At 42.8% G+C, this 24,357-nt stretch overlaps 1 protein-coding gene across 10 annotated transcripts in view; it reads right to left on the bottom strand.

Moving 5' to 3' along the window:
- TENM2 (teneurin transmembrane protein 2) overlaps window positions 1-24,357 on the bottom strand; it is a 1,142,683-nt gene that overhangs the window by 248,837 nt on the left and 869,489 nt on the right. For all 10 annotated transcript variants that reach the window (XM_019740872.3, XM_019740888.3, XM_019740899.3 and 7 more), the window contains one exon: window positions 22,456-22,690. In XM_019740872.3, coding sequence (XP_019596431.3) covers window positions 22,456-22,690 — 235 coding nt within the window. The remainder of the gene's footprint in view (window positions 1-22,455; window positions 22,691-24,357) is intronic.

The following is a 24,357-nucleotide window of genomic DNA, read 5'->3' as shown; positions in this document are numbered from 1 at the left end:
TATAGAGACCGAGAGAAACATTCAGGATGAGAAGGAAAAAGCATGTGAGATAATGAGAAAAATGACCTTGGATACTCTGCTGCTCAGCCAGTTCCTGAATAGCAAAACTAAGTAATCTTGTAAGTGCTCTGCATTTATTTTCCTGTTTGCAAATATAAAACACACACATTTAAAAAAATCAAGTAAATAAATTTAAAAAATAGAAAGCAAAAGTCTCCTGTACTCTTGAGAGATAGTCATGCAGGGTCTCTAGTCCTGCTCCCTGCATAAGAACGCAGGACATGGTGAGGCCAAAAAGGAACACCCACAGAGCCATAGATGGGGGAGTCATACCACTATAGTCTCGCTGGCGGCTGGGTTGGAGACACAGGAAGTAGGAGCCACACGATCCACAAACTGCCGTCTACTTCTCTGCCAACCAACCAACCCCACTTGCTAACTGCAATCCATTCTTGCTAGCTCAGCCACGGCAGTTATATCAGTGGCCAAGGGCTAACCGGTAACAGCTAATGGCCACCCAGCCACAGCGGATGGCCATCTAATAACCGAGCCAGCACCTTTCCACCTGAGGCCGAGAGCCTGGAAACTGCTCTCTGGGTCTCTGTCCCCACAGACCGGTACACATTTGATATTTAGAGTCAGACTTTTTCCCCTGCATATAAACATTCCTTTATTATTCTTATTCTTATTAATTTAATTATGTTTGAAACCAACAGGATCATATCAAAGAGGCAGTATTAAGCCTACAGATTCTGGACTTGGACCACCAGGGTTTGGATCCTGGTTCCCATGCTTATTGCTGTGTGACACTGAGCAAGTTCCTTAACCTCTCTAGGTCCTGGGGCCTCACCTGTCAAGTGAGGCAGTGCTAGTATTTACTTCATGGGCTTGATAGGGGGACTGGTGAGTTTATTTACATGAAATGCCTCACACTGAGCTTGACGTCCAGTGAATGCCCAATACATATAGCCATTAATCACCTGAAGGCAGGAAGCATGCATATCTTGTTCTTCGGCAGAGCTCCTGGACCTAGCACAGCTCATTTAAATTATTTGTTGAACGAATCAGTTGTTCTAATTAGCACCGTGATAAGAGCATTGCAGGCAACCCCACCTCTCAAAAACAATTTTATGAGGAAGGGAAGGGATTGAGGTTATTACTAATGTGCTTTTGCTCTTCTTCCCGTTGAGAGTGTATGTCTGGGTTGAGAAGAGAACTGTTGCTTTTACAATAAAACTATAAAACTGTTTTTAAAAAAATTGCTACTTCTCAAGTTTGAAAATGAAGCCAATAACCTAATTAGTATAATTAAAAGCCCATTTCATCTCATGATTCCCTAAGCTTAGACTCAAACCAATTTTGATTCAGCGAAAAATAGGCTTCCAAGGTTTCTGATCCCAGAACCTTTCAGATCAGAGGGGACCATCACTACACAGGCATCGGCCACGAACAACAGGAAAATCCTCTATTTTGCCCTCTTCAAAATTTGCCATCATACCAAAAATACTCACAGCTGGAATAATTAGCAACTCAATTTATTGCCTTCCGTTTTGCTAAATAGAAGCATCTACTCTTGATATTTAAATAGTGTCACACTGTGATACCACACAGCATTTTTCACGGTAAAACTTTTTTTTTCCCCTCAAGAAATGATATACTGCTCAGTGTGACAGGCAAGGTCTCCGGAGGTCACCACAGAACCCTGCTGTTTGTGAGCAAATCCATTTCAGAATCTTTGGGATGAGATGAGGAGTCTTTTTTTTTTTTAACCCTGGAGTTGTTAACTTATTGACTTTTTTCAAGTTAATTGGTAAGAGTCTTGATATCGTAGAGGAAGAAAAAACCCAAAGACTTTTGACTTTGACTTCAAACTTGACCTTGACATTACCACACACTCTAATATAGGAATGCAGACGCAGTTTTCTCAAACGGACTTGCACTCCCGTTCACCGGCAGCTGGAGACAGATGAAGAAGGAACTCATGCCATCAGATACAATCAATGGGCGGGATGGTTTCTCCCATTGCGTTTACTGCCTGTACCGTTTAGAGAGTGGCAGGACTTTCGAGCTGGAAGGAACCTGAGGGTTATGTCCCTTTATCATACTCTGCTTCATGCCATTACATTTGCCCTGTGTGTTTGCCTTATCTCTCCAGTGAAATTACAAGCTTCTCCAAGGCAGGCCCTATATATTTTGCTCCCTAGTATTTTTCTCTGTTCTTAGTAGGTGCTCACAAGCATCTGCTGAAGGAATACGCAAGCTATGGTATAGTGGAAAATGGACAGGCTTTGGAGTGAGGCACATCTGGGTTCAAATCTCCACTCCACCAGGAACTGCGTGATGTTGGGAAAGCCAATAATCTCCCTGAGCCTCAGATGCCTCCTCCAAAAAGTGGGTGAATAACAATATCTCTATTACAGAACTGCTGGAAGAGCTAAAAGAGGTAATGAATACAATTTGTGAGCACAAATGCTGGCCCACAGGAGGTGCTGAATACCTGTCTGTGCTGTATTTCCCCCGCGTCCTTGGAAAGGATACAATATCTAAAATGGGAAGTCATGAGTTAACCAATATTTACTGAGCACATCGATACAATGCTAACTAAGTCCTTATCGTCATGTGGGAATTCCTAATTATAGAGACAGACCAAATAAACAAAAGTCCAGATAAACCAGCAAATACAGGAGATACGAATAAATTGTGAGAAGTGCCATGCAGGAAACAGGGAGCTAAGAGAAAATGCGGGATTACATTAGCGTGGCCACTCCTCTCTGAAGAGAAGATCAGGGGAGGTCAGAGGCTAAGAAGCAGCTTCTCATGCAAGGAGTTACGAAAAGAGCATCCCAGGCAGAGGAAACAGCACGTGCAAAGGCCCTGAGGAGGGAAAGAGCTAATTTTGGAGGATGTGAAAGAACAGTGTGGCTGGAAATCAGTGGTGGTACATGGGGTGAGTGTCAGAAAGAAGAGGTAAGCACGATGGGCGACTATATTATCCATGCTTTTGAGGGCACAGAATCTGGATTTCAGTCCAAATACAAGGGTTTTAAACTGTGTCTTCTCTTTGAACAAAGGAAGCAGATTGAGGAGCATTCAGTCTCAAAAATTACAATGGTAGAACAGACTCCAGGGAAATCACTCCAGTCCTCTGTGGTGAAAAGGCTTGGCTGTCTTCTTTGCCCTTTGCCTCGCGGGTTTTTGTCCAGAATAGGCTAGCCTCCCCTCAATATTGCACCTATTGCTCTGTCTATGCTTGGATGCAATTAGACGGAACAAGTTTAACATGACCGAAACACAACTCTTGATTTTCACTCCAAACTGTCCTTTGCCTTTGGGCTTTCCCCATATTGGTTAAAGAATCAGCACCTATCAGCTGTGCAAGTGCCATCCCCATGAAGCAGACTGCGAGGAATAAAACTCGGCATGCAGGAAGTTTATTAGAAAGCGCTCTTGGGGAAAACCACATGTGAAGGAGTGAAGGAAGCAGGCAGGGCAGAGGGAGAAACTGAGCTGTGATGCTGCTGCAAAAGGCCCTTGGCCACTCTCCTGGGGGGCTCTGGAGCTGGAATGGCTCTGTAGACTTGCTGCAATTTGGGCTGAGAAGGCTGGGCCTTCATAACCTCACCTGGACTAGTCACTGGATGTGGGCTGTCCCAGGGGTGTAACCTTGGGAGAGGTGGCTCTCTTCAGCTGAATTTCTGTCCCAGAAAAGAACTGCCTGAGATCTGTTGGCTGCCAACACTCCCAGGAACTGGGCCAAACTGTATGCTCCAGTCCTGGAGGGTGGCGTCTGAGTGGGTGCCATGCCACCTCCCTCACAGGCTTCACTGTCGTTCCTGTTCTTTCCTCAGACCCCATCCCTCATCAGTTGATTTCCCCTCTGCCTCCAACAGACATCCGTCCTCTTCTTACACCTTACACCTCCACATCACCGAATGCCTGGCCTACTGCACACAGCTGCTTCTAAATACGTATCCCTGTGTCCACCTTGGTTCTTTACAGCCATTCTCTACAAAAGAGCCAGTCATTGTCTAGAAACACAAATCAAATCATGTTACTCTCCTGCTTAAAATCTCCCAATTCCTCCACACTTGGAAGCAATCCAGCTCGTCACCAGGATCCACAAAGCCCCTCTCGGTCTGCCTCCTCTCTTCCCAGCCTCCACTCACTCTGCTCCTGGGGTGTCCACGATACTTTCTGCTGTCCATGAAGAGGCCAGGCTTCTCCCCAAGTCTGAAAGTTCTTAACTCCAATCTCTGCATGGTTCCTCGTTCTCAGGTCTTTCAGGTCTCCCCTCAAAGGTCACTTTCTCAGAAACGCTTCCTTAATTAATCCTTCCCACCCTGTCATGTTATCACCCTACCTGGCCCAAGGTTGCAGCCTGGGGCCCCACCCACCCCCAATGACTGGTTGTTGGGGTAGGTAGGGTCATGGTGGTGACCCTGCCCTCTCATTCGGCCAACACTCATCCCTTTGAGTCGCTACCTCATTCATTCCCTTGCTCATTGTCTGCTTCGCCCAGTGGCATGTACTTTCCTCGAGGGCCTTCCTCACCACTCTATCCCCAGCCCCTGAATGAGGGCACGTTTGGTGCTCTATCAATTTTCAGTAACTGAATAAAACATGAACCAATCTAGATCTCGAATAGTGTATTTTATATTGCCTGTAGGAAGTGATGAATGCAAAGGCTTCTGTCTGCTCTGAGATGCAACACTTCTATTAATTCACCCTATGGTGTCCTCTTCAAGGGACGCCCTGTCACTAGATTTTCAAGATTTTGGTAAACAAAAACCTTGTTCTCATTATGTCTACACGTGGTTCGTTTAAATCCTTTGAGAAACCTTCGTCTTTCTATTCTGAGGCTTTTAGCATGTTTCCTGAGAGCCTTCCCATTTTTTTTTTTTTTGATCTTTTAAGTTGGAATTCTCAACTTTCCTGTTATTCTGGAGGTATGTTAGCCACAACCACATTGATTATACCCACTAAGAATACACATGGCTTTGGAAAATAGTGGGATAATGCCATTTTGTTCCATTTGTAAGATGCTACTTAGTGATGCTGAGCATTTTGCAGCCCTCCCTCCCCCTCTTTCCACAGCAACCCAATGGATGTATATATTCACGTGTTAGTTTACACTCATCTCAGGGCCAGTTCCTGGTTTGTAACCAGGAGTTCAGAGATAATCTTCCTATAAGTCTGGAAGAATTTTGGGTAAATGTACTTGCTCCTTATCTGTCACTTCTCTGCCCACCTACAGAGCAGTTTATCTTCATGGGTTTGGTATCTCTGCAAACATGAAGATTTCATGGTGCATTTTCTCTTCCAAATCACTTTGAAAAGAAAATGATGAGAATGGTTTTCATCTCTGAAAAATCCTATGCTTACCCTCCTCCACCCAGGGAAGAATCCCTTGATCTCTCTCTTCCTCCCCCACCTCTGTAACAAAGGAGTTCTGCCTCATACACCGTTCTTCATTCCCTTATCTTTGGTGCCTCAGCGACTTCAGGCAAGTCTGAAGAGCTGCATTTACCATGATGTAGAACGGGGCCATGTTGACAGTTTCCCAGATGTTAACATATTGCATTCACCAGTATTAATCAAATCACACATACTGGTATTTTTGGTAGTCCATTTAAAAGTTAACCATTTCAAAGCCTGTTTTGGGAACAGACATTTTTTTTTTCCTAGCATCTTTTCTCCAGCCTAACTCTCTTGATTTTCCTTTGAGGAGATGTTTCATACTGAGGGGAACACAGTGATCCTCTAGCTGTTTTCTTTTAATTAATTAAATTTTTCTTCTTGGGGTGAGATTCACATAACATAAAATTAACTATTTTAAAGTACAATTCAGTGGCATTTAGTGCCTTCACGAGGTTGTACAAGCACCACCTCTATTTTGTGCCAAAACATTTTCATCACCCCAAGAGAAAGCTCTGTGACCACGAAGCAGTAACTCGCACCTTCCTCCTACCTGCAGCTCCTGGTAACCACGAGTCAGATTTCTGCCTCTGGATTTCCCTCTTCGGAGTATTTCATATGGAATCACTCCATATGGGACCTTTTGTGTGTGTCTTCTTTCACTTAACATGTTTTCAAGTTCGTCTCTGCTTTAGCATTCATTAGTATTTCATTCCTTTTTAAGGCTGAATACTATTCCATTGTATACATGTACGCATTTTGTTTATCTATTCATCCACTGATGGGACATTTGGGTTGCATGGACCCTTTGGCTATCGTGCATTGTGCTGCTCTAGACATTTGTGTACAAGTACAAATACCTGTTTTTTATTCTTTTGGAGATATACTTAAGAGAGGGATTATTGGGTCGTAAGGTAATCCTACGTTAAACTTTTAGAGGAAGCTTTAGCTGTTTTCTACAGGTAGGAAATGATTAACCCTGAATTCCTCAGCAAGGTCAAACTGGTTGGCTCTAAACATTTTGTCAGTCTCCTTGCATCCTACCCATGTCATGAGCTTGTTTGTGAAAATTGTAAATGAATCGCTAGAACAGAACCATCACCAAGGAGTCAGGTAGCAGTAGTCATAGAAAGAGGAACAACACTTCGTATCTTATAAACTGTTTTAACACGCCCAGGTCAACAGTATCTTATCTCGGGGAAGAGGTTTTAGCAAGAGGCTTCTAGGGTTTATAGTCTAGGAAAGCTAGCTATCATGACGTTTTTTAAAAATAAAAACCGTTTTATTGTTAGTGCATATTCTGAGCATTTACTCGCCAGGTCCAAATATTGCAGAACCTGATAAATGAGACTGGGTGTGACGAATTTCAACAGTTTAGGCCAAGAGAGAAATTAGGTTTTATTTTAGAAAGCAAAATCACAAAATCCTTCCCTAGAAAGGGTCTGAGGAAATTCTGGGCTTCCTACTTCTGTCATGACATCAGAGAGAATCTGAAACATCAGCTCTCAAAGCATGCTCTTTGGCTCACCAAGTATATTTGCATTTACCTAGCTTTTGGTAAAGAAAGTGGTCCACAACATTAGGAAGATACTGGAGTGAACAAAATTAAGGAGATTGCTTTTAATACATCAAATGTCCTATATATTTCAGTGCTCTATACAATATTTATCATTCTCCTAACTTATCTGACTATGTCTATTTTAACCCACCTGCCATCCTAGTCTTAAAACTGGTGTTCAATGGGAAGCACCTTTGAGAAGTTCTAATTTAGTTCCTTCTATTTCTGAATGAGAATATTAAAGCCTGAAAGAAATGAAAAACAAACAAGTGAGCAAGAAAAACCCTAATAGTGGTTAGATTTTTGAGTAGTGCCTAGAGCGTTGAAGGTTTTCAAGACCTAGACACTGGATGGAGGAAGGAAGGAAGGAAGGAAGGAAGGAAGGAAGGAAGGAAGGAAGGAAGGAAGGAAGGAAGGAAGGAAGGAAGAAAGGAGAGAAAGAAGAGAAGAAGGAAGGTATATCTCTGCTATAAAAATTAAAAAGGACAGTTTATGTATTTTATGGGATTTCTTCAAGACCTACATAGGAAAACAAAAACTGATTTATTTGAATTCTTGAGTCTTCAAAGCAATCTTAGATGTAGGACTGGTGGAGAAAAGAAAAAAAAAAAAAAGCAAAAAAAAAACCAAACCCAAAAAACAATAAAACTGTTTTTTTGTGTGTATTAGATTTGCTTTTTCCACATCAATAGTCTGTAGAGATTTCTAGCATTTAAGTCTGGGGCTCTGTTCTTTTTCTTTAAACCTCAAATAAAAGATGGTTATTTTTTAATACAATTTATTTTCTCATTTGAATTTACACCAGACCCTCAGAGGCATAAGCAAATATAAGAAGACCTATCCGTGTATTTACCCCCATTTCTTTACATGTATAATATCCACAGGCACAATATTTTCTTCTTACTTAGCACTCTTCACGAAATGACATAAGAGCTCTTCAGGGATGTTAATTAAGCTTTATAGCAACCCCGGTGACGTGTCTGCCTGCCTACATATATCTGTTGGACACTCAGAAATTAATGCTTTGCAGAAGTGTTCCAGTTCAGCGTGTTTGTAGGCCAGCCACATAGCCACTGATGAGGCACAAAATAGATCCATACATTCAGTCGCCAAAAAATGCCATTCAAAAAGGCAACTGTCATTTAGCATCAGCACGTAGATACTGCCATGGCACTTAATGTACTCTCAAGCAGATCCCGTGGCAGCTTCCCTGTCACAAAACAAGTCCCAGGGAAGCAGACTTGGAAAGCCTGGCTTCCTTGAAAGGCTCCTGGTTTCTTAAATGCTGGGTTTCCTAGGGCCCCCGGGCAATGCTTTTTAAAAATTCAAGTGTCAAGGAAAACTGTCATGCACGTTTGCCTTAAGTACCCAAAAAGCTTGTCACTGCCATCTTGGAAGTCTGACGAAGATGCAGTTGGACACACGGAGGCATGGTGAATTGAAAGCTCCCTGACAGGGAGGTGGCGTGTTAGACTAAAAGGCAGGTGCCCACCTTCAGGCATTTTCTTTGCAAGTGGCAGAATTAAACAAAACCTGAAGGCGAGTGTGGTTGGGGGGAGGCTGCCTTTGCAGACATCTCAGAGGCGTGGACTTGAACTGGACTCGCTTTCTGGCTCTCAGGTTTTGTGTGACAAGAGGTTCAGTGGTTACGGGAAAATCCAAGCAAGGTGGGCATTTCTGTGAGGGCAGTGGGGAGAGAGGCAGAGTAGGGGAAGGAGAGGCCAGGCGCCAGGAAGGAGGAAGGTCAGGGTTAGGGTCACGCTGGGACAGCACCTACTTGTTCTAAGAGGCCGGAGGGCAGTGGTTAACGGGTAAACTGTTGGCAGTACTCCTACGTAGGGTTTAGAGCCTGCTTGCCCCACCTGTCACCTGGGTAGCCTTGGGCAAATAGGACTTGATATTGGTGAATCTGCTTCGTCATATGGAAAGTGGTGAAAATGACTGAAAACATTTCGTAGGGACATTATGTGGATTAAGTGAGAGATTCAGCACATTCTTGACATTGGGTCGACCCTCAACAAATGTTGGCTTGTACTGGGATGGAGAGAGCAATCAATGAATCCCACAGATTGTGTGCTTTGAGTACGGATCTCTTTCCTTTTACTTCCCCCCACTTCCTTTTTTCTTTCCATCCTTCCTCTCTCCCCACCTTCCTCCCTCCCTCCTTCCTCCCTTCCTTTCTTCAATATGGGATCCTTTGGTGAACTGCAGTGAACTTTCAGTTCTTGTCCATCAAGGTCTCTCCTCCTGCTCCCTGCAAATGTGACCATAACTCACCTTTGCGTAAATCTCTTCGCAGGCTCCCCAAACCACACAGGACCAACCATAAGGTGCTTGACTGGGCCTGGAAGGTGACCCTGACCTGGGCCATGAGACTACTCTAGCATTGTCTCCCGAGTCCTGGCTCAGTGGATTCAGGATGCTTCTGCGCTATTGCTTTCTGGCCATTTTTTATTCTTATGTCTCTGCCTGAAATGCCCTTTTGATGGGGTAACTCTCGCTTTTCTATCAAAGTGGGACCCAGATAACATTCCTACCTGCTGGACTTCCCTGACCAGGTAGAGGTGGGTGTCCCTCACCACTCCGTGTTCCCTGAGTTTACATCCATCTTACGTTTTATACTAATACAAATCATCGGCTCAGCTATCTTTCTCCCACTGGACTGTAATTCCCAGAGGACAAGGGCCATATCTTTTTCATCCTTTACCCTCAGCCCCTAATAGGACCTCCATAAATACTGGCTGAATTAAGCTAAATCCTACGAACACAGCTGGTAATGGGATTACCAATGGGAAGTGGGAAATACAAAAATCTTTATTGAGCATAAAATTGGAGTTTCAGATAAAGAAACTATATAAGTTTGGCCAGAGGGCCCCTTATTGACAGAGGCCTCACGTACTTATTTCACAAAAGAGGCTGTCTTCCTTGCCAGATTTTCGAGCTCTTGATCATAATGCTCTCCTGTAATAGTTAGAACAACGATACTGCTGTACTAGGCATTTCTCTTGGGGACTCAGAAACTTGACTAAGTCGTCTTAGACATTCTTATAATATCCCCGTTAGGTAGATTAATGGCAAGGTAGATGGAGAGAAGAGTCAAATTTAAAATTGCCAAGTTATAAATGAGAAAACAGAAGGCAGCACAGGTTCGGTGTCTTCAATCACGCAGGCCACACTGGGGCATGGTTTGGGAATACAGAGGAAGGGTCCTACAGCTGGAAGCAAGGGGAGTGAGCGAGTCAGATCGCCCCACAGCTGTACCGCTATCTCATACTATGCCTGGCACATAAGAAGGGGAGTTGAGTTTCTAGAGTATTTGAGTATTATTTAGTACATTAATCCTTGAAAAAGAAAATCCTTTCAATTCTTGTTTAAAATCCAACACCATTAACTTCAGGGCTCTTATTTTAAACCCATAAAAGAAATTCAGGAGATGAAAGAAGAAGGAATAAAGAGAGATTGTAACATTTGAGTTGAGATGGACATAATCAATCAAAATTCAAAATGTGCATTATATATACCCTTTGATCTAGCAATTTTACTTCCAGGAATTTAACTTTTAAATATAATCATGTAAGTATGCAAAGAAAGATAAATACATAAGATTCTTCATTACAGTTTTGTTACAGCAAAAACCTGAAAGCAATCTAAATGTCCATCAAGAAGAGATATAAACGATGACATTATGGAATATTATATAGATTTTAAAAAAGAATGAGGTAAGTCTACAAGAAATTACCTGAAATGATTTCCACAATATCTTATGAAATTAAAAAAGGAAGTTGCCAAATGTAATGTATAATATGATTGCATTTATGTTAAACTAAAAATAATATATGCTCAGACATTCATAATAATTTCTGGGAGCCTAAAATAATAAGCCTTCAAGTGAGATTTCCCTGAAAAAAGGAATAGAGGGGCAGGGACTATTACTTTGCACTTTTTATCTTTCTAATTGTTGAATATTTTTACCAAGAGAATGCACACATTTATAATAAAATAACTGGAAAGATCAAATCTGTTGCAATATGTGTTCTAACGTTGCATCTTAAATTCTTGACCATTCCTTTGCAGAAGGAAATGGAGATAGTTTCTGTGCTGGATAGATAGGCATCGAAACCCCCACCACACAGAAAATAGTGAGGCGAAGTGAGGAAGGCATGAGCCAGAGGCCCGAGTTACTGCCCCACTCGGACATTCAGAGCCAGCCTGGACGAGTCACGTGGCCCTCGCTCTCATGTGTAACACAGACATTGGGCTACACTAGGTGACCTTAACATGGGTTCAAGTTTGAAAATTCTGCATCTGTGCCGCCAAATGACTCTCTCTTCTCTTAAAAGATCAGGTCAACCTAAATCCTGTTGACTTTGATTCTCTCTCATGTTCTGCCTTCTGATACAGTGACCAGAGTCAAGGACCAGCTTCCCAAAAGACAGTATAAACTGTTTCTGTATTCCTCACCACAAGAATCTCCTCTCTCTCCCCCTCCCTCCCTCCCTCCCTCCCTCCCTCCCTCCCTCCCTCCCTCTCTCTCTCCCTCTCCCTCTCTCTCCCCCCCATCCCCTTTCCCCTTCTTCCCTCCCTCCCTGAAATAGCCCTCAGCTTTAGCTCTAGAGAGAATCCTACACTCGCCCGTTCCCCCCAACTGAGTGGGACTGTGAATCTGAAGATGCACATTATAGGCAGGATATGAGGAGGTCCCCATCGTAACATTGCTTCCCTAGTTCCAGAGAAGGCCAGTGATGGGGACCTCTCAGAAAACACAGCACACCCGGACACATACTGAATATGCCCTTCCTACCTTGTTCTCACACCCAGGCCAGTGCCACCATCACTACCAGACTGCAATTTTAGGTGGGTTTTAAGTGCATCTGTGATTCCTTTCCCCCTACTTCACTGAGCCTCACTACTTCTAAAGAGCAAACGAATTCACAGGAGTGTAAATAGCAACGGGCATAATTACTGACATTAGGACAAGTCGCGTTTTCAGATAAAATGTCTCGCCTAATTAGATGTAGAACGCTTCTGACGGTATCTATATAATAGTCCATTATGGAGGGGACTGGCCCTGCCAAATGTCCCATCTGCGATTTTTCACCACAAAGAGGATAAAATGCATTGCTGAGAACAGCAGCTTGGAGCACAGAGTTAAATGTGTCCCATTCATGGTTTCCTTTTGGAAAGCAAAACCAAAAATTCTCCAAAGTACTTCAACTTCAGAAAGGTGAACCGGCGTCTCCAGCCGTTTCCTGGAGATGGGAAGTACTTTGCGTTTGTTTGGAGTTAACTCTCTCATCATGAGCCCTCGTAAAGAGCACTGGTTAGTAGGACAATAAATGAGCATGTTTTAATTAGAAAATGTGGGATTCAAGCACTTTTGCAGGAAGAAGATGGAGTTTAAGAGAGACATCAGGAGACTAATAAAAGTTAAAATGCATTAAGTGGCCACAGTGAACTCCAAGGTAAAGTTGTGGGATGAATGAGAAATGAACCAGAGAAGGTGATGCATCAGAAGGGGATGGGAAGTAGTTACCGGAACTTATTCCTCCTGCTTTATAATGGAATCAGCTGTAAACCCCCTTCTGTGCCCAGGCAATGCCCTGAAATTCCCCCAGCCCTTCCCCCCAACGTATGTGTCTAGAGGAGAAAATCACTATAATTAGGCAATAAGAAAACACAGGTCGGCTGGGGTAAAACTAGCATTGAACTTGGCCTGTGTCTTTTTATTTCTTTCTTTCTTTCCCTTTTAATGGTTTCCTAATACCATGGTGTTTGGTTATGGCATTAACACCCTTCTCCCCGCCCCCCCCCCCCCATCAGGCTCTATGTGGGCACTTGACCCAGGTCTAGCCAAGCAGCATGGGCGGCAATCCAGGCCTCAGGGATTGGGTCCCACGGGGGCAGGCGACTCTACTTGGGCTCAGTGAAACTCAATAAAAGGAGAGTTGTTGAAGGGTCAGGAAGAAGAAATCCTTTTCCTGTTAAGTTTCTAAGCTATGAGAAAATAGCCTGTAGTTTCCAGGAAGATCTCACATAAGGAGGCCTGCTTAAGAAGGATGACGGGAGACAGAAAAAAGCAAGTCTGAGGGATAGACTCCTAATGCCTGAGTTTAACTCCTTGAATGCAGTTCTGCCAGAATCCTGATTCTGTCCCAGACCCTTCATCTTCCCAAGTTTCACCTTCCTGACATGCCCAAAGGGACGATGGTATCTATCCCACATGGATAGATCAGATCACATAACACATGTCAAGTGCCTAATACAATACTTGGCACAAAGCAGGCATTGAGGAGCCAATGACGACTCAAAACAGAACCTAAGTGTTCAGTTGTTTCCTGGAAGTAAAAAGATTTTTGATGTGGCCACGACTTCCCCTCACGTGGGTTCTGAGGTTTAGAAGGCCTTCGGCACGTGGCTGCAGGAGACTAACACACAAAGAAAGCAGACAGAGTACATGACACCGACAAAACCATGTGTATGCATCACGGTCCCACTCCCAGATGGCTTTATTTATTCTCTTATTCTATGGAATTGGCAAGGGTGGGGTAGATTCCTCCAGAATCCCGTCAAATGCTTAAATGGACCTACTATCACCTTATGCCTCTTACCCGTGTTCTCAAGTACAGTAAGATGATCTGGTTCATAAGACATTAAAAAGTCACTAAGATGAAGCTTTCCATTTTAAATTCTTATTTAAGCACAGCAATGCAAAAAGAGCAACATTTCGGACCTTCTCTCAGTGCAGGTTCAAATAGTTTTTTTAAAATAAGCTTTTGATCATCGTATGGTTGGTGTGCAATATCTTTACAGGCTAATTGTTGAGAAATGGACTTATGGGTGCTCATACGCAATTGAAGCTTTGACAAACCGAAATACCATTTCAATGTAATCTAACAAACAAAGAGAAGTGTTATTCATTGTCTTTTGAAATAGAAGGCGTGCACAGTTAAAACACTGATGACAGAAATTAAGGGCATTTGCCGATTCATCAAACAGTTATTCTGAGCAAGAAATGATTCTATCGGGGATTTAAAAACGCACAATTTTGAGAGTAATCTTTTGTGGTTAGAGTTGTCATGACCTCTAAAGATGGATATTTGCCAACGAGACTCACAGAATAGTCCGAATTCTTTGGTGGGTTTTGAAGGGAGAAGAGCTATCGGAGACAAAGTTTCTGGAACACTCCCCTGTCATCCAAAAGATGCAGCCCCAGCTGAGAGAACTGGCTGAGTGCCTCGTGACGGATTGCAATTCTGGGGACACAAGGTCCCAACTCACAAAGGCAGGCGAGGCCGAGACTAATAAATCAAAGGAAACTTCAGAGAAGTTGCAGCGCCTGCATCCCCTGCCTGGGAGAACCAGGAGGCCTTATCTGGCTTCTGTGAAAAGAAAAGGATCACTGGGGAGCCAGAATTAGAAAAAGCCCTGAGCTTCATCAAGTCTCTCCCTGTCTGAGCCAGATAAAATATCCTCTGGGAAGGCTTCAGGAAACGCCCCAAGGGAATGACAGTTGGTATTAGCTGAATGGGTGAAAGAACTCAGACAGAGATGGAAATATTTGGCTTTTTTCAACTGTGAATTTAACTCAAGAGTCTTCCCCGTTTATAGACTCGGGGCAATCTTGCGCTTACAAGGCATGGCCACGAGATGGCCTCAATCCTTAATTGGGTCCCCAAGGTCCAGGCTGCAGAGGGACAGCTTTTTTCTTTTTTCTTCTTTTTTTTTTTTTAAGTTCTTTTTACCTACAGGCATAGCTGTGTTAACTCGCAAGTAAGAAGTTCAGGTCCCCAAAGCTTTAATAGACTTAAGAGGGTTTTAATTGTACAGCGGGAGCCAAATTTCAAAAGGATAGCCTCTCCTTGGGTACCTGCACCTTCAAGGATGCTTCTACGTTCGCAAACCACACTGAGAGCAGGGTGGAGAGGTCTTAAATAAGATGCGATGCTTGTTTCTTTCTTAATGCACCTTGTAATTTGCACACGTGCCACAACACTTTATTTATTTTCTTACTAATGGGTTTGAGTGTGTTTAACACCACAAGCCATAAATTGCAGTGCAGTGGATTAGACTCGGTTCGCTTTCTTTTCCTGCCAATTGTCAGAAAGGGATGTGGGGTATGGGGTGCCCCTCCTAACTGGCTTTTTTCTCTACCACCCCACCCCTCGCCTCTATCCAACAACCAACTCCTTGTTTCCATCTGCCAGGGAGGGAAAAAAAGTCTGGTTTCTCATTGGAGAGCTTGCCTATTGAGCAGCTCAGTTATTGAGATTAATAAGCTGCCAGTTTCCAAGGAAGACTAAGAAAACTACAAAATTAAAGTGCATTGCAACGTGAAATGCTGCTGGTGGCCAGGCGGGATCACGGTGTCGAAAAGGCAAGGCAAAGCTATAAAATAAGGCTGAGCTTGAAAGTCTAACCTAAAGGTCTCATTAATTTCCATGTTGCCTCTGATGAGAATTTAGAGGGGGCATCATGTTTTGCAATATGGAGAACCCAAGCTGCCTATTGATTTGAAAAGTGCCTGAACGCATTTGGTTCACTCAGAACGAGTTCTAGTTTTAAACCTCACTCGAAAGCATAAAAGAGAAAAAAAAAATGGAAACAGGTTACCTTGGTTTAATATTCTCCAGATCAAGCTTATCAGTGATTCTGTCAGGAAATTAATCCTTAGGCAGAAAAATCAATCTGAGAACAAGTTTAGAGGCATCTTCAAGTTCAGTATAGGGAGGCTGTTGCAACAATCTTGTTGCTTCTCCGCGAAACCCTTCTTTCGTAAAAGGTCCTGCGTCTGGATTCCCAAATATGCATAACCAGCAAGGCGTCCAGACGAGGCTAACGTCACTTCACCTCGAAGACACAATGTGTGTTTTTGGGAACGCTGACACCAGATCAGATTCTTTAGGTACCGCTCCTCAAGTCCAATGTGCTGAGTTCTTTGTCGGAGCACTTTTCACGACTTCCTTCGAACAGGAAGAACAATGACACTCCAAACACGACCAAAGTCGGCCAGCCACCAGTGGCCTTCACCTACCAGTCTGGAAAAGCCCCGTGTGGAAGAAAAACTACCATATAAATCATGGAGCTAAAAAGGTAGGAGTGTTGCTTGTTTCTGGAGTGACAATTTGCTCTCCCGGTTTATAGTATGTGCAGAAGTAAACCTCTGTAAATCAACTCACAGGTATTCTGTGCTGCCACTACCACGGAGCAGCGAGGTCTCAGATGTCCCAGCCCGGGAGGCCCCTAATCCCTCAGAGTTGCAGAGGGGGGCCCCTTCCGGCTTGCCTCGCTTATGATTTTGTTAGTAGCTAAGTCTATATCCAGGAAGGGGCTGGCATTCATCCCCCAGGTGAGGTCTTGCCTTACGTCACTTACAATGCATCAACTCCACCATTTCTACGGCCTGGGCAAATTAATTTGTTTGCCATCAGGATAAGTATAGTTGCCCCCTCCCCAAAGGCACTGTCATGTTGTGGTTAGGAACATGGCATCAGGTTTGGAGTCCGGGAGAGCCAGGTTTAAGGCCCCGCTCTGCCACTTAACTTAGTCGGAGATGGGTAGGTAATGTAACCTTCCTAAGCCTGTTTACGTTTACTTAAAATAGAGATAGTAACAAATACCTAACAGAAGGGCTAGAGGAATTAAACAGGATCAGGTATGTAAAACTAAGGGTCAAGCAAAAAGAATTTGATAAAGAAATGTTGCTATTCACAGACCTGTAGGATCATGTAGAAGAACTTAACATTGAACAACATTTCTGGAGCTCTTTTTTTTTTTTTTCCAAGAGAAAAATCAATTGCTGAGAGCTTCAGAGGCAGTAAACATGCTATTATTTGTAAATGCAGGAATTTCTGCGTCACAAGTATTATTTCTGAATCAAAATAAGCACGGCAAATAACAGCCACCCTTACTTCTGTACTATTTCTAAAATGGAACTTTTGTTTTCTAAACGACAGCACTATCCATCCAGCCTCCTAAGTCAAAAAAATGGGCTTCGTGCTTACGCCTACCCAGCCCACAGCTCTGCATCCTTAGCAATCATTAATTCCTACTGATTCTACCTTCAAAATCTACCTCCCGTGTGTGAGTGTTCCCCTTCTTGCCACATTGGTAGGGGACAGCCAAACAGCTATGGATACTGTAGCAAAAGAGATCCCAGTAGAAGGAACACCTTTTATCTTAGTCATTATAATATTCTCTAAACTGGACATTTAGTCTTGCTACGCCTTCCACCCTACTCCCCGTCAACTCACTACCCGGCAGCTAGCATAATTAAAAGCAAATCAACAATATGTTATTATTTTATTCTCCTGTTTAAAATGCGTCAATGACTTTTCACTGTTCTTGGAGCAGAGTCCAAAAACTTTTAACCCAGTCCCAGCCTTGCTCCATCCTGCCCTTGCTTGCCTTTTTAGCTTGCCTTCTCTTCCTGGCATCTTAGTATTTCTTTCCCCAGCGGGTCATTTTTTTTTTTTTGCCACCTAGAACATACTTTAAGTCTAATTAACACCTACTCATCCTCAGGGCTCCACTTAAATGCCAATTTCTCATGGGTCTGGTTTCTCTATGCCTCGCATGGCACTTACTCCATTTGTCACCGTAGGGGCACATGTCTAGTCATTTGTTCAGAGTCTCTGTGCATTCAGCCTGAAATCTCTGTACAGGCAAGGATTTTTCTTGTTCATTGCTGAATCTTTGGTGCCTGGCACATGGTAGGTTCTCAGAGATGTTTCCTGGATGAATAATAGATGCCCATTTTAAAAGGCAAGTTGAAAACTTGTTTGTAGCTTGGGGATCTTGATGGTTAAAATTAGGGCTTCTGGTATTTCAGGGCAAAAGTAAACTCAGAGGGAAGTTTTGTCCCACTTAGGGATTCTCTTTATTGACCTGCTGCCGAGATAGATTCAGAGAGAGAAGCTTGCTTCAGCAAAATGCATAAAGGAAAAAAAGGGAGGTTCTGTCACTGAGCTACTTTCTACTGTTTTAGACAAGAGATGCTGACTTCAGAACCTCCCAAAGAAGCAGCTGGCTAGGAAGATTCCTGACCTTGTTGCTCTCAGGAGAGGAAGGGATAGACAGGTGATATCAACCAAGAATCACACAGGGACTTTGTTCTCAGACCTTCTGTGAGCTGGATGAGAGAAAGATGGTGGGCAGAGTGATTTTGTTACATACTATGTTACAAAAGACAGTGCAGACTTCTTGCAATTATTTCTTTTGCCCAATATTTGGTTTTGCTTAGATTACATTATGGTTTATACATGAATTGAGTGCTTTCGGTAGGAGAAATGAATCTGCATTATTCATAGGATTAACAGTGATACAGAATTTTTCCTTATATGTTGTGCCTTGTGTTAAATTCCTAATTCGTACAGTCCTATTTTTCTGGCCATGCCTCCTCAATCAGCACTTCTAATTCTACTCGCCACAGGAAAACAAAACAAAACAAAAACGCAAGAAAATCACAGTCCTGAGAAGATCTAACATGTCTCACAAAGACATATGGGAACATCGAAAAGCAAGGCAGAGAGGCAGGGTTTTTTCCTCACTGGTCCAGAGAAACACATTGGACTTGGCTTAGAGTCTCTAGGGGTGGCAGATAAATGTCTGCTCATCCTGTCCCAGAGTTATGAAATCCTTCCATCACACCCGGAAGTCTCTGTTAAGGAGAGTAGAAGTGGTGAAGCTGTTCATAGATTTCCGTTTCATTTCTGATATTGATGACTACATTATCATCAGCCTCCAAAATGTCTGGCCTTCAGTGGTTCTCTCTCCCTGATGTGGTTAATCAATCCTTACTTGATATAAGAAAATAGGAATGGGAATCCTTGTGTGGTATCATGTCCCTAAAAGAGGAGCTCCCATACCTACACTTTTTCTGGTGGGTAAAAAAAATGATACTATTAAACTCACAATATTTCAGCCTTTGAATAAATAAATTCGTTCAGTTCTAGTTTCCAAGATTATGTGAAAAACTTGTGGGGAATGGGAACAAATAATATGCTATAATCTTTGATTTTTTCCCCCCGACTTATCTACTAGGTAAACTCTCACTTGTCCTTCAAAACCCAGTTCAAATAGCTCCTCAGCTGTGGAACGTTTCCTGACCATTCTGAGAGAGTTAATCACTCTTCCACTGTACAATTACTGTAACTTTTATACTTCCATTATTGTACACACTGCACTGTCCTTCTGTTTATGTACCTACCTCCTCCTGTAGACTGTGTGAGCTTTAAGGGCAGGATACATGTTTGAATCATCATCTCCCCAGCACCCAACATAATCCTTGGTATACACAAAGGACTCAGTAAATATTTGCTAATAGGAGGCTGAATGAATGATACTTAAAAGACAAACATAAAGCTCAATAATTCTATTCATTATTGCTGAAGTTTTCATACATGAGACCACTTGCCCATTCGAGTTACATGTGTTCAGTTCCATGAATGGAGTTTCAAATACCTGCTGACTTCTGCACTAGTGTCTGATTTCTGGTAATAGCCCCATCTCAAGGGCCTTGCGTCTCTAACCCGGGGCCCTTGAATGTACTGATCAAAGAACATCTAGCTATTGTCCTCCCTTGTTTTTTCTTCCTCATAGGCTTCAAGGTTTTGGCAATCCTATCTACTCCCCAAATTTTGTCTCTAACTTGCCTCCTCCTCTAAAAGCATCATTGAGAAACCCTCATCCTTGGAGAAATGCTAAACAGTCAAACAATCGGCTGCGGGACTCTACAGATCAGATCACAAGTTCTAGGAGAGCTTACTTCAGGTAAATAGGAAGGTGATGTGCTTGGCTTTGTTGGTCTTCTCTACCAGATCCTTGCCAAGGGAACACTTTATAACAAATGGTTCAAAATAAATCTCCTGGAAAACCAACAGATTACATCAAAAGTTGGGAGATGGGAGATATGCTTCTGGGGCTTGTGTGTTGTTATCACCGAGGGGAAAATCTTTGTGAGGAACCAACCCTCTGATGGCTCTTGCCCTGGAAATGTAACAATTAGGGCAATACGTATAGGTTTGTGATTACTCACCCATACGACATCTCATCACCTTATTCTGTGTGTAGGAACCATTACAGTTCCATCCAATGTGGCTTATAATGTACCATCTCCCTGAAGCCCCGGACCTCTTACAAGTTACTTTGCCCCTATAACATCTAAGTATCACATCGTTAAAATGGTGATAATAATGGTTCCTCCCAATTTCACTGGATTGTTGTCAGGCTTAAAAGAGACAATGCATGTGAAACACTAATATTGGGCATATATAAAGTACACCTAACAAACTGGTTGTTCTTGGTGATGGTGTCCTCTTCTTTCCTTCTCTGCCTTCTTTTTCTATAATTGCTACTACATTTCTCCTGCCTTTCTCCTCCTCCTCTTCCTCTTCCTTCATCTAGTCTACTCTATGTAGACTTAATGTCCAAAAACTATTTTTCAAACAGCAGTCTGTTAATGTAAAAATAGGCTGACTAGTGCCCAACACACTCTATGGCAGTTCATTAATATAAGAAGGAAAGACAGAAAGTCTTATCCAGCTTTGAAGACCACTGCCAACTATGAAAATATCCCGAGTCAAGCCTGGTGGACCAGTCAGCTTTCAGCCTGGAAACCTTCCAGCAAAGCTGTTTATTAGTGGGTTACTATATCCATGCAGATGTCTAACTATATCAATTATATATAACATATGCATGTAGAGTCTATTGACTTTTCATACTTTAAGCCTTAGAGATTAAGATTATAACCTATAATTGTCAGAAAATAAAGTACTTTAAAGTTTGGAGTGACTACAGTGACAACAGTGTACAGATATTAATGGTCAAGATCGTATTCAACAAAGATATTCTAGATAAGACATAAAATACTGTTTGGCCACAAAAAGGACAGACATCTTGCCATTTGTGACAACATGGATGGACATTGAGGGCATTAAGTGAAATAAGTCAGCAGAGAAAGACAAATACCGTTTGACCTCACTTAACATGTGGAATCTGACACAACCACCAAACCAAGCTCATAGACACAGGGAACAGACTGGTTGTTGCCAGAGGTGGGGCATGGGGAATGGGAGAAATAGGTGAAAGGGGTCAAAAAGTACAAACTCCCGGTTATAAAACAATTAAGTCATGGGAAGGTAATGTACAGCACGCTGACTCTAATTAATAATACTGTATTGCATATTTGAAAGTCTCTAAGAGAGTAGAACTTAAAAGTTCTCATCACAACAAGAACTTTTTTTTTTTGCAACTATGTACGGTGACAGTTGTTAACTAGATATATTGTGGTCCTTTCACAATATATACTGAGTATTGAATCATGTTGTACGCCTGAAACTAATATGTTACATGTCAATTATACCTCAATAAAAAAAGGACCTTTCCTATTAAAAGTGACCATGCTGATCTAAAAAAAAAAAAAAAGGAAAAATAAAAGAAAGAAAAACAACATGGAATGCTATGGCTTACAAAATTGTTTTCAGCTCTATGCAGAAAATTCACTGGCCGTTACCAGCAAGATTACAGATTATGTCTGTCTTTCCTCAAATCTAAGTTATTAAAGTTTAAAAAACAGTGTGAGAACTTTCTGAAGGGTCAATATGAATTCATCCCTTTCTCTGTTTCGTCCCCATAGTTCTCCCAGCCAAGGAAACAATAACCATTGGAGCACGCAAACCATGCACGTGTCTGGGGATGGAGCCGCAAGGCCATCCCAATATCTGGCCAACCCGCTCACAACCTTCGCTGTCAATTACATTCCAGCCGGCCTTGCTGTAACTGCAGTGCCTTCTTTCAGGTCATTAATGTAGCCATGGTTTTTGGCCGATCACAAGTCAAGGTGAGAAAAGGACAGGAGCAAAAGCAAAACAAAACAAAGCCAGATCTGGAGATCACTTTGAAACTCTTAAACTCTTCCCTCCCAGCCTAAGCGCTGCCCCTTTTTTCTTGTTTGTTTTTATACATTACTGTTTGCCCCTCAGGCATCAAGCTGTTAGTGTATACAGGAGGGATTAAAGTGAGACTGCATGTTGGATGAAATATAAATTAAAATTATACTTGTCAGTCTGGAATCAGGGATTGTTTCTCAAGGTCTCCCCAAACACTTAATTTCAAATGAGTCTTCATTTATTACTTCAAGAAAGGCCAAATGCATAATTTATCAGCAGCTTTCAGTCAATATACCCTTATAAGCATGTTTCCCATGAGCCTCCGAGTAAAAATATGTTATGCTAATTCTATTAGTTGGGTACACAAGAGCTGTCTGAGAGAGTGCATAAGCATTGAAAGGAGACACATGTGACCAAAGCGATACCTATCACCGTGCCATCCGGGGTCAAATTACCAAGGGAAGAAGAAGGAGGTGGTAAACTTGTCTCATGATTTATGCCAAGGTTTTCTCCCCCACGGGAATGCTGAGCCTCCGCAGTGGCTGTGTGTGTGCCACTCAGGCAGGGAGGCGTGCAGACCCAGGGACGGGGACTTACCGAGTCTCCAGTGGCACGTTGCTATTGAGCACCCAGCTGTCCTGAAGCTGAACGGACTCCGGCGTGGTGGCCAGGTCATTGGGCGCGGGGGCGGGGGCGTGGATCTGACTCCGCCGGTTGGTCAGAGAGTTCCTGTTGAGGGAGTTGGCTGACGAGTGGTGGTGGGACAGCGTGTGGTTGTGGGGGGGTGGCAGAGGGGGCCTCAGAGTCGACTGGCTGTGGTGGTTTGGAGGGCCTGCAAAAGAGGAAGGAGAAACGACCGTCAGTGAGTGCGTGTTAGCGCTGCGCAGACCACGAATGTGTGGAGGGGAGAAGCCAAGTCTCTACGTGGACAAGGGCTGGAAGTTTGCAAACCGGAGGGGCATAGAAGACCGCGTGAAGCTCTCAGTGTTAGTTACTGGTAAGTCATATGCGTTCATTGGCCTGTATCCACCGGTATCACATGAGAATGAGAAACTGGGTTAGCGAAAGCAGGCTGCTGAAGACTGACTAGTGGAATGTTGAAACCTATTAATACTGCAGTGAAAGTAACATGACATTCAAGGCTGTGTAACAAGTCCCTGGTCCCTTTCCTGGTAAACCAGGACACTGCATACATGCTTTAAAAAACGTTTTTTTTTTCTAAAGATGATAATAGTATGGAACCCTCTAAGTCAGGGAGTTGCAAATTTAAGCACCTGTAGGGGTCAGGCTGGAAAGTGAAGTGGTCCAGATGTTGGACTGAGTGCAGTGGAGACGGTAGGGAGCCGCTGTCATGCAGGTCCAGGCCCATGTAGCCCCTCGGGGATTAGGGCTCAAGACAGCCCATCAAGTTTTTCTAGGAAAGCTGAGGATCTGAATTTCTAGATAAAATATCTTGTTTTTAAAAAATATTGAAAAGTAACTAAAAAGTGTGTGTGTGTGTGTGTGTGTGTGTGTGTGTACACATATGTATATATGTATAAAAATTTCTTTTAATGAGAGTCAACAAACACACTTGTGAGCCTGCTCAAATCATGGGTTGATAACGTCTCTCCTCCAAGAAATGAATGAACACTGAGGTCTCAATCTCTGGAGAAGGTCAGGGTTGATGTTTTCAAACTGCTACCCCAACTCTGAATTGCCTCCTGGTCTCTAATCTTGAAATCCTCTATCCTCGCAAGAAAAACGCACAAAGGAAAACTATACCTCTGAACGTGCTCCCATGTAAACACAACCACACATGACAACTCCACACAGGGTTTTCCTAGCAACCCATTCTCTATCTACAAAATTAAATAATTTAAGCATAATGAAAATGAAAGGAGTTTACGATGCAACATAAGCCTATAATTTGGTTTTAATGGCTGCTGAAACATGACTTTCGATTCGTGTCCTTTGAGCAAGTTTATTTTTTGAAGCCTCCAGTCGGTGTTGGCAGCTCACCAGGTGACTGCCGAGCCTTGTCATTTTGGCCCCTGCCAACTTTTAAAATCCTGTGCCCCTGCTGTCTTGGCTTTAAGAAGTTGGTTCGAGTCATTTAAACAAGCAATTTGACACACATTTCAACTACTTGTCTCCTTATGTGGCCAGGCTACATCTCCAAAAGGTGTAATCTACATTCCGTGGCTCCTGTGACACCTGCAGATACATTCTGAGGAAAAGACAACATGTCAAGAAGAGACTAGGTTTGGAGAGCATCGTGACCAACGAAAATGATAAAGAAAAAAAATGCGGAGGAAAGTGGTTCCTCGAAATTTTCATCTCTGGGCTGAAATTACTTAGGATTTTTTTCTTTTTTTCTGGTGTTCAGAAAAAGACAACTAAGACTACAACCCAGTGGGAAATGCCTCTGTAGAGTTGTGTCGATTTTAAATTGCGTCCTCCAAACGAGCGTGTAACTCACATTTTACACTGTGTGCCACTGACATTTTAAATATATCT

This window comes from Rhinolophus sinicus, chromosome 5 (assembly GCF_057876585.1).
Source record: "Rhinolophus sinicus isolate RSI-liver-muscle chromosome 5, RSI-T2T, whole genome shotgun sequence".
NCBI lineage: Eukaryota > Metazoa > Chordata > Mammalia > Chiroptera > Rhinolophidae > Rhinolophus > Rhinolophus sinicus.
The sequence above is the reverse complement of the archived record's forward strand: the minus strand, read 5'-3'. Positions and strand labels throughout refer to the sequence as shown.